At 38.1% G+C, this 15,728-nt stretch overlaps 1 protein-coding gene across 4 annotated transcripts; it reads left to right on the plus strand.

Moving 5' to 3' along the window:
* Positions 1-7,701: 7,701 nt before the first annotated feature.
* On the plus strand, positions 7,702-15,321 carry LOC149836038 (polygalacturonate 4-alpha-galacturonosyltransferase-like). Of its 4 annotated transcripts, none has more exons than XM_090010765.1 (10): positions 7,702-8,291; positions 11,732-11,766; positions 11,885-11,944; positions 12,023-12,148; positions 12,223-12,343; positions 12,435-12,478; positions 13,222-13,556; positions 13,644-14,001; positions 14,083-14,670; positions 14,803-15,321. In XM_090010765.1, the coding sequence occupies exons 1-10, from the start codon at positions 8,141-8,143 to the stop codon at positions 15,076-15,078; spliced, it is 2,094 nt and encodes a 697-aa protein (XP_089866891.1). In that variant the 5' UTR covers positions 7,702-8,140; the 3' UTR covers positions 15,079-15,321. The 4 variants fall into 4 exon arrangements, with proteins under 4 accessions (XP_089866891.1, XP_089866890.1, XP_089866888.1 ...); XM_090010764.1 differs by having other exon boundaries at positions 7,712-8,291; positions 12,223-12,352; XM_090010762.1 differs by having other exon boundaries at positions 7,712-8,291; positions 12,223-12,352; positions 13,222-14,001.
* The last annotated feature ends 407 nt before the right edge of the window (positions 15,322-15,728 follow it).

Below are 15,728 nucleotides of genomic sequence, written 5' to 3' on the forward strand. Positions count from 1 at the left end.
CCTGTGTCTTTTCAAAAGGCAATGTCTTCTCAAGATGTTGTCTTTTGGAGAGAAGCTATCAATGATGAAATAGAATCAATTATGTCTAATAATGTTTAGAAATTAGTGAATTTACCTATTGGTTGCAAAACTATTGGCTGCAAATGGATTTTAAAAAAGAAATTAAAAGTTGATGGTATAATCGATAAATTTAAAGCTTGTTTGGTTGCAAAAGGTTTTAAACAAAAAGAAGGTATTAATTATTTTGATACTTTTGCTCCTGTAACTAGAATATCTACTATTAGAATTCTGATTGCCATGACTGTCATGTATAAGTTTCAAATTCATCAAATGGACGTGAAAATGACCTTTTTGAATGAAGAATTAGATGAAGAGATATATATGAAGCAACCTGAAGGTTTTGTAGTGCTAGTGCAAGAGCGCAAAGTTTGCAAACTTGAGAAATCCTTATATGGATTAAAGCAAGCCCCTAAGCAATGACATGAAAAATTTGATAGTTCTCTGGTACATAATGGTTTTAAAATTCATGATGCTGACAAATGTGTCTACAGTAAAGTAGATTGTAACTCAATTGTCATTATTTGTTTATATGTTGATGATATGCTTATTTTGGGTTTCAATAGTGAATGCGTAAATCAAACAAAAAGATTTTTATCTTCAGTGTTTTGTATGAAAGATTTGGGTGTGGCAGATGTTATTTTAGGAATAAAAGTTATAAGAGATAATAATGGCATTGCATTATGACAATCACATTATATTGAGAAAATTCTTACAAAGTATGGATATATTAATAGTTCACCAGCATGCACGCCATATGATCCAAATATGAAATTGACTCCTAATATTGGTGCAAGTGTTCAACAATTAAAATATGCCAGTGTTGTAGGCAATGAATTGCACAAGACCTGATATTGCCTATGTAATGAGTAAAGTGTGTAGATATACTAATAATCTTGGGCATCAACATTGAAATACAGTGAACATGATTCTTAGATATCTTAAGCATACTTTAGACCACGAAATCCACTATACCGAGTTTTCTGCTATTATTGAAGGGTATAGTGATGCAAGTTAGAATACCAATTTTGAAGATTCTAAGTCTACAAGTGGTTGGATTTTTACCCTTGGTGGAGGAGCAGTTGCATGGGGGTCTAAGAAACAAAACTGTATAACTCATTCTACAATGGAATCTGAATTTATTGCTTTGGCATCTGCGTATAGAGAAGTTGAATGGCTTAAGAATATACTAGTGGATATTCCACTAGGTGAGAAGCCTATACATGTTATTTCAATGTTTTGTGATAGCCAATCAGCTATATGTAAAGCAGGTAATATGAAATACAATAGGAAGTCTAGACATATTAGTTTAAGACATAGTTTTATAAGATAAATGATTGATGACACTATTATATCATTGAAATATGTGAAGTCATGTCAAAATTTGGCAGATCCATTTACGAAAGGCCTTTCGAGAGATGTCATCAGTAAAACATCGAGGGTAATGGGAATTAAGCCAATTAAGTCATCACCTAAGGATACCCAACCTAGAGAGCTAGAGATCCAACATGCCTAGGTTCAATGGAAAACGAATTGGTGAATGACAGATATTGGGCGTATTTATGTAAGCCCATTATTGATATGCGCTCATGAGTTGTAACTAATGTGAGAGTTGAGCTAATAGCTCTTAATGAGTTTGTAGGCCTTAAGGCTAGGGTGTTTGTTACAGTACACCTAGACAAACTCACCTATGTGAGTGTAGAAGTGTGAGCCGCTTCTTATGAGATATGGCAATTCTCTAGAACACTCATGAATCCAAGGAAGCACAAGGCTCAAAATGTGCCAACATGAAATCCACACAATCAAACTTTTTGAAAGCCTATGTATGATTGAAAACTCGTTAACAATATAAGGAGCTAAGTTCAAGGTAAGTCCACTTAACACCTTGGTTAATTTAGGTTTTCTTTCAATAAGTGGGGGTTTAAGTCTTGCAGACACTCTCACTGATGCATAAGTTTCTATGCAAGCCAAGTACATTTTAAAACTAGTGGAGGATTGTAAGAAAAGTTTTAAAATATAATATCTTGGTGATTTTGTTTACTACCAAAAAGTGCTTTGAAAAAATTTATTCTCATATCTAAGAGAGAAAAGTTTTTCAAGTGGTCTAAATAGAGAGTTTATTATCTATTCTTTACTTTGGTAAGCCTTGAGTCTTTAGGCGGATTGCGAACATTGTTGCGCATCGTGCACCAACGGATGCGCCGTTCGCGTGCACGCGTGTGCGCAATGGCGCTTGAGGCACAATGTGGCGTTTTGATGGCACACTTTGCACTTTGCACGCTCACAGTGGTGCGGGGTACAAATGTTTGTTTTGTCTTTTCGATTTTGAGATATCTGGCAGTTTGAAAGGTTTTAATAGCATTTATATTGAGTTTATGGTGCTTTGTGGCTGTTGGATGGCTTTGAAGGCCTTTGATTGACAGTCAAAGGTGAGTGACCATTCAAGGACATTTTTGTTCTATTTTCAAACCGTCAGGATTATGACCATTAATCTCATTTATCTCAAAACATTTTAGGCCTTTCTAACAAGTCTATAAATCTCTTCTTTTTCCGTCATTTGGATTATCAAAATTTCTGACTCTCTAGTTTTCTTCTTTCTTTCTTTCCAATTTGGCTTGCAGAGTTCATGTGTGGGAGAGGTCATCTGTTCTTGCGAAGCAGTGACTCTCTTGAGGTTCAAGCCTAGTTGTATCCCGAGAACTCAGTCATAACAAAACCCTTTTCGCATTTTCGGAATTTCCGGAGTGGGGTGATTGAAGTTCTAAAGACAACGATCTTAAGAACGTGCCTCTAGGTTTGAGATCTCTTTTCTTAAATCCTTTTTATCACAAGGTTGGAATAACATCATACTCGGCTTAGCTTGCCACAAGAACTTGTCAAGATTGAACATCCTCTGTTCAGTCCATTCAGCTTGTTTATGGCCATTCAAAATGCAACAATTGGTCTGCTGAATCAGCTTGTTTAAACTGCTGTTTTACTTTTCTATTTTTCTCTGGTGAACAACGCTTTATTTTGTTCACAGACTAAAATTTTAAAATCTTTATTTTTTTTTCAAGAATGGCTCTGACCAGCAATTGGTTTCGAAGTGGATTGTGTAATCCGTGTTCAAATCAAACCGCATATAACGTATATAATTAATTTTTCAGATACATACAAAATGGTTTTAAAAAACAAGCACTTGAAGAAAGCTATTTTAAACAAGATGGGTTGGATCTAGTTGGATCCAGACTTGGACACGTGAAATTGTCAACTTAGCAAGTTAACATATATTTGACATGTACCCTCATCTTAGACACTCGTGGATGTGAATATTGGACAACATAGACACATTGATACGTGACTTTCGACAAATACGATCAGGGGAGAGCCCCTACATTCAAACTTCCCTTTTTACCATTAGCAACTACCAACGGGGACTCATGCCTGTCAGGTAAGGGTGGAGCCACATGGGGGATAGTATGGGCAAAAATGCTCAAACAGTAATGGGTCAAAGAGTAGGCGGGTAGTACCCACCTTGACAAGTGGATATTGCCCCGGGTAGGTGTGGACAGCACTCGTGTTCAACCCAAATGGGACAGGACATATTTGACAAACTTGTCCGAGTCAAACCGTTGACTCAATAACTCAGTCCGAGCAAACACCGTAGCGATTTTTGATCTGAAGTAAAACTAAAAGTTGGAAAAAACCAGTGAAAGCGCAGCATAAACCAGTGAAACTCTTTCGAGTGATGAGTTTTTAATGAAGCATTGAAGTTTTACATGTTTTCTTTTTTTGTTTTTATTTTATATCGATTTTTCGGGTCAAGGTTTTAGGCCTGGGCCTATTAGCTATCTGGCCAAAACCCGGCCCGTTATATACATGGGCCGGGTCCGGGTAAGCCCACGGGCTACCGGGCCAGCCTGACGGGCCTAAGCTATTTATTAATAATATAAAAATTAAAAAATTAATTAATTTCTTAGTAACTTGGCAACTATTATTATTTACCTAATTAATTCCATTAGTTTTATGAAAACTAGAAAGATAATTATTTGGGTACATGAAAACTTGTTAATTATTTATTATATACTTTATTAGTTGCACTAATTAGTTGGGTTTGGGTTGAGGCCAGCCCACTTCACATTGGCCCATTTGACTAATTGGTCGGGTCACTCAAAGACCAGTGGGGCGAGCTCTAAACAGGCCTGAGCCGGCATGATGCCCACCCCTAATTTTAGTTAAAATATTAGGGGTTTTATTTTTGTTTTTTCAATGAACATAAATCCATGAATTTTTTAGAGATTAGGGTATTGATTAGCATTTTTCCAAATCATGCAAATGTTTATTTATAATTTTTTAGTTTTGTGTTATTTTTATTTTTTATATATCATTAAGCAAGATTTTATTAATGAATGCTTGATTTTAGTTATTTTTTATTAAACCCCTAAATCTGTAATTTTTTTTAGAATTTAAGTTTTTTTTTTGGTTTCTTAAATGCCATGAATATTTAATTAAGCATTTTTGTCTTTTTTATTTCAATCAACATTAAACACTATTTCTTGAATACATGCTAGATTTGGTTGGAATTTTGAGGGTTTTATGTTTTTTTTTTTCAATTGACATGTCTATGAATTATGTTGTTAGAATTCAAGGTTTTGATTTGTTTTTTTTTTCTAAGCATTTGTACCCACCTTAGTTTAGATTCTTGGCTCCACCCCTTCAGGTAGGAGCAGCTATTGCACCTCACCTTCTGCCAGGATGTTGCAAGTTTGAATCCCAATGATAAGGTTGTATGACTAGTAAGGGCCTTAAAAAAAAAAAAAACTAGCAAGAACCTGTTTGAATTGACAACTGCTTCAAATACAATATCAGAAAACACAGCTTGTGGAACCTGAATCTCACTTCTTCTAGTAGAGAGCAGCCCAAAACCCCAATCTGAACCATTTTAGCACAGAAAATCTGAAGATCCAAAAAGAAAAGCTATCAAAAACTATATTAATGAATCTCTCTCTCTCTCGCTCTCTCAAACAGAGAACGGTTTGGGTTCGGGTCAGATATAGCCAATATCAAATCTGAGTAATCAGATATTGGCCTACCAGACTTAACGGTTTGGGTTTGGGTTTGGGTTAGGGTCAGATATACCCGGTTCTGTTCATCCCCTATGTCATCCATTTCTTCATGCCCCATCTTGGGATGGCAGTTGACCGGGGAAAACCCATTTTGCCTTGCCCTGTTTGGAGTAAGGATGGAGGACATGAAATGAGTATGGAGGTTAAAATCAAGACCCGTGCGGGGATGGAGGCATGGATGGACTTACGCTTTCCCCCACCTTGCCCAGTCGTCATCCCCGTCTTGCTTTATTCCCCGATTCTTCTTTAGAGATGGCAGTGGACTGAGGAGAAACGACCCACCTCACCCGTTTGGATCAGGGATGAAAGGACATGAAACTAAGATGGAAGCGGGGATGGAGGTTAAAATCAAAACCTATATAGGGATGGAGGCAGGGGCGTAGCTAGGATTCATGTGGGGGGGGGGGGGGCAAACAGGGGTGTAGCAAAAAAAAATTTATTTGTGCGATAGTCGGGGGTTCAGGGGCAGCGCCCCCGATTTTTTTTTTTGAGATAAAATAAAAAATGGCTACAATTATTAATAAAAATCTATTTCATATGGACAAATCAAACTATTTGCTGCAGTCAGGGCTGGGCTGGGCTACAAAAATGGATAAAAATCTATTTCATATGGAATCAGGGCTGGGCTAGGACTGGGCTTTAAAATTTTTTTTTTAACTGTTTCGGGAGGCAGGACTGGGCTACAGTCCTGCCCCCCCCCCTAGCTACACCTTTGGATGGAGAGTAGGATTTTGAGACGGGACGGGGATGGAGACCTTGTCTCCCACCCCCGCCCCGGCCCACTGCCATCCCTAGCCTGAGCTATGCTTCTCTCCTTCCACAGGGGTAGGGCAGGAGACACTGTATCACAGATGTGTCATAAGAGATGCAATGCCCATTTTTGATGTGTCCTTGTGACATACGTAAACCATACCCAACCCATTTAATCTAAGGTCCAGCTATGCTGTGATCAAGTTTCCACTCAAATTAGGGATATAAACAGTTTGGATATATTCAGATCGGATATGTCTAATACCCTATTGGACTAATCGGATTTTGGCTCAACATATTTAAATTCAAATTTGAATTCAGACGGTGAAAAATTCATACCAGATTAGTTAAACCCCTACCAATTATTATTCAATTGTACCACTGGGGGTTTTGAACCTGCAGTACAGGGAGACTTGCACTGAGCTCCTACCGAGCCCCGTTGGTATTGCGTTGCAATTTTTCCCTGAAGATCCACACCAACACATTATTTCTATGCTCCTAAAATTTTAGGATACATAGAATCGTTGGTGTGGATCTGTTATGTTCATATGTATTCTCTTTCTTTCATTTTAGGAGCATACAATCGTTGGTATTCAGGAGGCTATTATCCTTGTCAGATTTGACTTTGCTAAAGTTATTTTTGTCTTATTTTGACACTTATGATGGACTATTTTGATCTGCCATAACACATTATTTCTGGTTGTTTGAGCCTCTTAAAGTCCTTTTATGAGTGACCTTAGCCGGGGAAATATATAAACCCAACCCTCTCTCATTTCATTTATCTCATTCTCTCCTCTACTCTTTTTTCTTTTTCATGAGCTTTGCTCTTTCTCCTTTTTTGGGTTTTAGGAAATCCTATTTATGATTTTTGTATGAGATTCAAATTTGAGTGCATTTTGAATCTTTATCTAGAATCCAGAACGGTTTTTATTTATATCACTATTTAAGACATAAATTCGATTGCTGATCAAACCTGTATCCAGTTGTTTGAATCTAGATATGTTTATAATTTGAATCAATACCCATATTTAAACCCAAAATCCATATCCAACTCAAGCCAAAATTATCTTATTCTACACAAAAGGTGGTTCAAGCTGGTTTGCGTCAAATTTATCTATCTCATCTAATGTAAGTGTGAGTCAATTTTTCGCGAGTAGGTGAAAGATCAATTGTATCTTGAAAGTGTAGTTGCACAAATACCCATTACACAAAAAACTTGATCTTAAGTGAGTGTATATACATATCTCTGACTGCACCTAGTTCAAGGTAAGTTGCTTAACCCACTAAAATAAGTTAAACAATATTTTCAACACATCACACACATGTAGAGGTGTCAATGGGACCTGACTCGGACCAAACCGTTGGGTCCGAGTATGGTGACAAATAAGAAGACCCGATTAAGACTCAGGTCTAGTCTCGAAGGTCCAATTATTAATACATGGATCCAAGTATAGTTTGTAAACTTTTATACTAAACTCAGACCCGACCCAAGTTCCGATTAAGACCCACAAATTTTCAATGTAAAAATGATAAAAAATATAATTTTACTCAGGTTCGGGTACAGTTTTTCTTATAGTAGACTCAATTAGACCCAAGACCGAACCCGATATCATACCAGAAAAATCTGATCCAAGTCTGGTTCCACGTGAGTCCGAACCAAACCCGACCCGTTGACACCGCTACACACATGCGAGCCCTTCGCCATTATTATTCTCTGTCTGCCGACACCCCTTATTTATTTTCTTCAGTAAATTATAATATCTATTCTGGCAATTTACTCTGTCTCCATGGAGTACGGAGGAGCGAATCCCTGCTTCTAAAAGGAGAGAGAGAGAGAGAGAGAGAGAGAGTCTGTGTGTGATTTGGGACTCAAATCCACAGAAAGGATAAAAAGGAAGATAGTTCCTGTTTAGGGGCATCATTTTATATATAGAGAGAGAGGGGGCAGCGAATTTTGAACGAAATAATGTTAGAGAGATTAGGGCAAAGAGGGAGGAGCAGTGAGGGTTAATGATGATGAGACTTTCACTATTTCCGTTGGACCTGTGCGCTAGTTGTTCTCTCTTCTCGATCTTCTCGTCGTTAATGTATGAAATTGGGACGGTTTGAGGCAATGCGCCAGCGTTTTGGTGGTAGATCTTAGATATCTTTTTCGGTTTCTTGGTGGGATCTGTTCGTTTTAGGGGGAGATTTTTTGTTTTTGTTTTCTTTGGGTTCGTCTGCGGGCGATGGCTTCGAGGCGCGGGGCGTCCGGCGGCGTCGGTGGCCAGCGGAGTAGGGCCGGGAGGTTCCATGTTTCGCTCGCGGTTTTTCTGGTCATCTCCGTCATGGCGCCTCTCTGCTTCCTCGTCGTCAGAGGGAAGAGCTCGACGTCGACCGGTAACGCCTCAAAATTTCCCGTTCTTGTTGTTTTCTCGTGCTCTGCTGTCTATGCATTGCTGTGATTCTGCTTTCTTTCTTCGATTCGTGCTCGCGTAGTTTACGATTCTTTTCTTTTTGATCGAGTCTAGAAATCGGGTATGTTTGGTGAAGTTGAGCTCCGTGACATTGCTGATCTGTGACCTAATTGTGTGTGTTGTGTGTTTCCCAGATCTTACTCGGTTTAGCTGCAAATATTGAGAATTTGATTGCTTCTGAAATTAGACTTAGAGAAATTATTGATTCCTTTCTTTCCCCTTCACCTGAAATTGTTGTTGCGTTTGAAGTGAGGTGATACTGATTGTAGCATACTTATGGTTTTTTTGCAAGTCTTCGTTTAGGCTTGTAATGTATGTTCTTCATCTTCACTGCGTCGTGCTTATACCTTCCCCACAGTTACCGTTTTTGCCTCTGATTTACTACATTTGCCTCAAACGAAAAACGGTTGGCATTTGGGTTTAAATTTGGGGCCATTGCTGCGTAGAATCTTTTGTTAAAAGGTATTTTTTACTGTGCACTGTATTTGGGAGAGAAGGAAAAGTAAGCAATACCATAATATGGAAACCTATTATGATAAGCCTTTCTTCCACAGATTCTCTCTTGTGCCTGTTTTTCTGCTACAACGGAAATGAAGTGGAAATTACAGACTAGGAATACAATTGATTGTTTAAATCTGGTTGAACTTGCGTTGCTTGTTGCTCCCTATGCAAATCTGCTGACCTGCTTGGATTTTAGTTCTGCGATCTACTACTTACTATGATAGAGGAGATCTCAGCAATTTGGGATTATACTTCATAATACCTATGTCAAAAGAACATGATATGTGGAAAAGAATTTGGCAAAATGGAAGGACTTTTGGGATGATTCCTTTTCTTTTCAATCTTGTGAAAGAATATTCTGGTTTAGAATTTTTGCTATTTGTAGCTGTTGATCACAAAACAATGGCAGTTTGCTATTTTAGTAGAGGGATTTTAAAATCAGAAAATTGTAATAAAGATACGGGTATGCTGGTGATTAAGTCACGATGTATCTCATCTCCGCTATCAGGCAATTCGGCTTTTGCATTTGCACTGTATTAGCCATAACCTTGGACTGTTACTCATCTGATTCTTTCTGTTAGTTTCTGTGGATATGGGTGATCAACAACTCCTGAAGTCCTGTGATACTTATGAAATGCTTTTTAGTTATTTACATATTGGGCATAATCTGTAGCATTTGCTACAACCCCGTTACAAGGGCTTATGTGGAAAATATCCAGTCATAATGCACGTGTAAGCTACAGCTCTGGCATCAGAAGAATACCAGTGATGTAAAAAATGCTATCAATAATAGAACTGTGCGGTTGCACATTTTTATGGTCTTGCATGCAGTTGGAGTTGAAGCACTATTATATTATATCGCCCACAAGGTTAAGATTTGGTGGATGCCTCCTATCCTAGCTTAAGAACCCATTATAATATCTAACAGTCTACACCATCTTGTCTAAGAGCTTTGCTTGTACATGTGGTGGATTCAGGTGACCAAGCAGAATCTCTGTTTTTATGTAATGCCAGATATAATTTTCCTATAAGCTATGTCACACAGACTCTTCTAACAGGGCACCACGTTGCACCAGCACCCAGGCAGGTGCAACACTTGGACACAACTTCCTTTCTGTTAGGTGAAGTCAACCACACTGAGGTCCATTTCTATCCAAAAGTAGATTCAGTTAACCCTAATCAAGTCCATTTTTATCTATATTATATATATAAATACATAAATGCACACAAATACATGTAGTGTTAACTCAAAACTGTTAAAAATTATGTATATATATATATATATATCCTCCCTGCACCCAAGTTTTTTTAAAGTGTCGCGTCCGCACCCGCACCCTCACCTATGTGACATAGCCTATAAGGCAAACTGATTGTTTTGCATTTGAGGGTACATCTCAGTGTGCCCTTCTGTATGTCTATGTTGTGGCTTCAAATACTTGTCCCTTGGATAATTGGATCTTTTTATGTAGATTGGTGTAATTAACCTTCAAAATTTAATAGTCTTTTGGTTCTTTCTTGCCCAGTGCGCAGGCCGTTGCTTTGTACTTTGATTATAGTGTTAAGTTCTTCCCTTTTTCAATAAAAAGAATGGTGCTTTACTTGGATTCTTCATTCTGTTATGGACTTGTGGGATTTTATAAAGCTAATATATGTCACATAGGTGCGGGTGCGGATGCGGCGATGCGGCACTTTAAAAAAACTTGGGTGCGGGGAGGATATATATATATATATATATATATAATTTTTAACAGTTTTAAGTTAACACTACGTGTATGTGTGTGCATTTATGTATTATTGTATAATATAGATAAAACTGGACTTGGTTGGGGTTAACTGAATCTACTTTTGGACAAAAATTGACCTCAGTGTGGTTGACTTCACCTGACACAAAGGAAGTCGTGTCCAAGTGTCTCACCAGCATGGGTGCGGGTGTGGTGCCCTGTTAGAAGGGTCTGTGTTGCATTGGAGCTAATTGATTATGGTCCTTCACAATTTGTATAATTGTGTCAGCGGGAAGCTTGGAATGCAAGTAAGTTTGAAGGCCCTTCTGGGGCCTATGACTTTTATGAATTAAGCCTTTGATGTTGGATATAACTATCACAATATTTTTGTCATCTTCTCTTAAGCTACACATAACTATAGATGAGTTGAAGAACTCCCTCTTCTTAATCTACACTGCATAAAACTTTCCTTTTGCTGTCTTATTCTCTTCAGTCTAATTGGGATACGGATGATAATATGCATAACTTTGCTCTGGCATATAGCCTATGAGTGAGAAGGGCATTACTATATTTTATGGGAATTTGGCTAGGTTATGTATGACGTTTTCGAGTAAACTTGAAGTAGTAACAACATGCATGTTTTGCCATTAAGTGGCAGCTCTCAATTGTGTGAATCCCTACCTTTTGTTTGAATCCTTCAGGAAGTATGACTTCCACGCCAGTCTTGCTCTTTTCATTGATAACATGCAATCTGCTAAGGTATTGTGATTTTATTTCTTTGTTAGCTCTGATGAACATTGCATTTGCAATAACATTTCAAAGGCATATAATCAATATTTTTTAGTTTGAACCTTTGATGGTTAAGGTCTTAGAATCAGTGATTATTGTCGCTCATTATTTCACTTTTTGTGCCATTGTCATACAAATATCTTCTATCGGAAATTAGATTTTATGATTGTGTCCCTTGCCTCTTTATGGATTGCGATGTTTTGGGCAATCGCTAAATAAAAACTAATTTTTGTGCTCCAAATCTCAATTGTCTGTCTGGTATATAGAAGTATCCAGTTACCCTCTGCTAATCCATTTCAATTAAGCTTTTGTACATACTAACCAATCATGTCACTGCTGTTTCATTTCTCAGGTCACATGCCTTTCCTTAATGGTCCTAATGGACAGGTAGTTTGTATTTTGAGCACATGTTTTAATTGATATGCTCAGCACTCAATTCTGAATGTCCATTAGGTTGATTTTAATTAGACCCTTCTATTTATTATGTTTGATTCTGTTGATGCAGGAATTGGAATGGAGGAAAAAGCTGGCTTTGCAACACATTAAGCCCCTGCTTTCCAAAGAGGCAAGAAAATTATATTTGCTTGCTTGGTCATCTTGATAATATTACTAAAAATACTGACCTAATTAAATACACTTTCAGGTCATTGATGTTATTACAGCCAACACTGATGACTCTGGTCCTCTGAGTCTTGATATCTTGAAACATAATGGTTTGCCTTCTTCATGGATATTTGACAATGCAGATCATGTGGAGGATGAGGAAGAGGTGGTAAACCTTTTCTAGTTGTGTGCTTTTGGGAGGGATGCTCCAACTTGTACTAACTTCTATTCTTGGAACAGAGTCAAATTCCCAACTCATTAAAAGAAACATCTGTCAAGGAAGATGTAGTTACTGATGGTCGTAGGCCAACTGAACAAGAAACATCTAAGAGTAAAGAGATCAGAGAAGAATCTGTACCTGGTATTATTGGTATATCATGTTTCAGTTATTTCTGAACAGAAACTTTTGAAACTATAATTGTAATTTTTCTGACTGTTCTCCTTTATTGTAGATCGTCCTCCATCTACTGATACCCCAGCAAAATTAGCCCGAAGAGTAATATTCTTACTATATTTTTATTATTTTCAGATTGTAAGATTTAAGTTTTGTATGCAGTTTCATGAAGTTTTGACAGCCTAATGCCTTGTCGAGTCCTGATGTATTCTCCAATATTTAACATCATCGGCTTTCCATGAGATCATCTGAAAAAATACTAAAAAAATGAACTCTCTTGTGATCTTTTATTTGCGACATATGGTTTGAAATGTGAAAGAGCATTATAGGTATTATAATATCTTAAGAAAAGTGCATATCATACAAGGAACGAGTTATGCAATGTTTTCAGATATGGAAGAAAAGAATAATCACATCTTTGAGGGAGTTTTGCCTCGTCGTTTACTTGCATCACCATATCCAAGGGGTCATCCTGTCCTGGACCCTACCATATAGTCATGAATTGATCTCCCTTGGGCGAGTTCATGTTGGATAGGAACCAGGCCTGGAATTAAGCTGTCCTTGATTCATGTCACTCTGGGACCTTGTTCTTACTATGTGACATTGTTCTTTCAGTTTTTCCCTTCTTTTCCTCTTGCAACCTTTTTGTACACTTGGCTCCTTATCGTTTGATCTTTGATAGAGTTGTATTTTCTTTACTGATAAAGAAAATCAAGATATGTCATAGCTTTTCAGACCTTAGATTGGTTGACTTTCTGAAGATATGTTATATTTACTTCCGTGAAATTTGTTAGTATTGGATATATATGAAATGTGATATCTTATATTGGTTTTTGTTCTTACAGTTGTTGAGGCAGAGACGACGGGACAAGAGGGCAACTAAGCTGGTTCAGCAAGATAGTGAAACTACTGTTAGGCTTGAAAATTCTGCCATTGAACATTCAAAAGCGGTGGACTCTTCAGTACTTGGGAAGTATAGCATATGGAGGAAGGAGAATGAAAATGGAAATTCTGATACAACGGTAAGGGTTATAAGAGACCAAATAATCATGGCAAGGGTATATGCGAGCATCGCAAAGACAAAAAATAGGCTTGAACTATTTGAGGAGTTGATGGTTCGTGTGAAAGAGAGCCAGCGTTCCTTAGGAGAAGCCGGTATTGATGCAGATCTCCATCACAGGTGCCCTTGTGACCCTTCTGTACTGCATATATATAAAATGTGTTTTGCTTTTACATCACTTAATTCAATTTATAAAATCTGTCACAGTGCAGCTGAGAAGATGAAATTAATGGGAAACACATTGTCAAAAGTTAGGACCCATCTTCATGATTGTACATTAGTAACCCAAAGGTTGCGAGCAATGCTTCAATCTGCAGATGAGCAGGTGAGAAGCCTGAAGAAGAAGAGCACATTTTTAAGCCAACTGGCAGCTAAGACAATTCCCAATGCAATTCACTGTTTATCCATGCGCTTGGCCATTGCATATTATGTACTTCCTCCTGAGAAAAGAAAGTTTCCTAACATGGATAAACTGGAAGACCCAAATTTATACCACTATGCCCTGTTCTCTGATAACGTCTTGGCGACATCTGTTGTTGTTAACTCAACAGTCATGAATGCAAAGGTATTGAAGCATAAGGCCATGTTTTACCTTTTTTTTTTCTCGTTCTTGTCTCATGGCTAGACTGAACACTCTAAATTTCAGGAACCAGAGAAACATGTCTTCCACTTGGTCACTGACGAGCTGAATTTTGGGGCCATGAATATGTGGTTTTTGCTCAACCCACCTGGAAAGGCCACAATTCATGTTGAAAATGTTGACGAGTTCAAGTGGCTGAACTCATCCTATTGCCCTGTTCTACGACAGCTTGAATCTGCAGCAACGAAGGAATACTATTTCAAGGCGGATCATCAGACCACTCTTTCAGCAGGTTCTTCCAATCTGAAATACAGGAATCCAAAGTATTTGTCCATGTTGAACCATCTGAGATTCTATCTCCCACAGGTTTACCCCAAGCTTGACAAGATTTTGTTCCTCGATGATGACATCGTAGTCCAGAAGGACCTGACACCATTGTGGTCAGTTGATCTAAACGGAAAAGTGAATGGGGCAGTGGAAACATGTGGGGAAAGCTTCCATCGGTTCGACAAGTATCTCAACTTCTCAAACCCTCATATATCCAGAAATTTCAACCCAAATGCCTGTGGGTGGGCATACGGGATGAATATGTTCGATCTCAAAGAGTGGAAGAAGAGGGATATTACTGGCATTTATCACAAGTGGCAAAATATGGTGAGTTTCATTCTCCATCTTTGTCACATTCTTTTGTTGTTTTTTCTTCTTTCCCTTTCTATTCTGGAGTTTAGGATTAGTTTGTTTTGCCTGTGCTTCTCTGATCCCATCCATCATGCTAACTGTACCCAGAATGAGGAGAGAACATTGTGGAAGCTTGGTACGCTACCTCCTGGTCTCATAACATTTTATGGGTTGACGGAGCCATTGGATAAGTCGTGGCACGTCTTGGGGTTGGGTTACAACCCTAGCGTGGATCGGTCAGAGATAGAAAACTCCGCCGTTGTGCACTATAATGGGAACATGAAGCCCTGGCTCGAGATTGCTATGACCAAGTACAGGTCATACTGGACCAAGTACATCAAGTATGACAACCCTCATGTCAAGACCTGCAAGCTCAGCGAGTAGTGAGATCTGCTCTTGCATTCTCTGATGAGACCGAACTGTAAAAAGCAATCCTGAGAAAGCTGGGGCCTTCCTACGACTAAAGCCTAATATTTGTTTTCATATGCACCCCCTTTTTTTTGCCATTCATTTTAATTCCATTTTTCAATTGAGCAAGAACACTTGCGCCTGTTTTGAACCATTGATCCCATGTACATACTAAACAGTCGATTGGCATTATAATATTGATAGGCACGTTATTGCAAAGTCTGGATCAAGATGGATTGTGTGGGAATGAACCAAATTGAGTGTCCTATTTCTATTTTAGATTAATCATCCTTTATGGAACTATTCCTATACTTTTCTGTAGTGAAACATTCATGCAAACACCTGTTTTAGCCCTGTTTGGTTTGAAATGGGATGCCATTTCTACAGAATTGAAATTTTCTTGTAAACAGATGGTACCCACATTCTGCAAAATACCAAGAAAACACATTTCTTTTATTCATGGAGTTGGAAGCAGATTCCATGTACTTTGCAAACACATTTCTTTTATTTACGGAAGGCATTCTGAACCAGCCCCAGGTAATTCCGAGTTTCATCTACTTTTTAAAGCAAAGATCTCAATCCTCTGAAATGGGTCTTCATTTCCACGAACCAAACACCAGACTGGT

This window comes from Nuphar pumila, chromosome 6, assembly GCF_984573655.1.
Source record: "Nuphar pumila chromosome 6, dmNupPumi1.hap1.1, whole genome shotgun sequence".
Classification (NCBI taxonomy): Eukaryota; Viridiplantae; Streptophyta; class Magnoliopsida; order Nymphaeales; family Nymphaeaceae; genus Nuphar; species Nuphar pumila.

What these genes read in the sequence shown, in the direction of transcription:
- LOC149836038 (XM_090010762.1), top strand. Translation starts at nt 8,141, where the DNA reads ATGGCTTCGAGGCGCGGGGCGTCCGGCGGCGTCGGTGGCCAGCGGAGT. An exon ending in GAAGAGCTCGACGTCGACCG is followed by an intron (nt 8,292 to 11,731) that starts GTAACGCCTCAA and finishes TTCATTTCTCAG; the next exon opens with GTCACATGCCTTTCCTTAAT. An exon ending in ATCTGTACCTGGTATTATTG is followed by an intron (nt 12,353 to 12,434) that starts GTATATCATGTT and finishes CCTTTATTGTAG; the next exon opens with ATCGTCCTCCATCTACTGAT.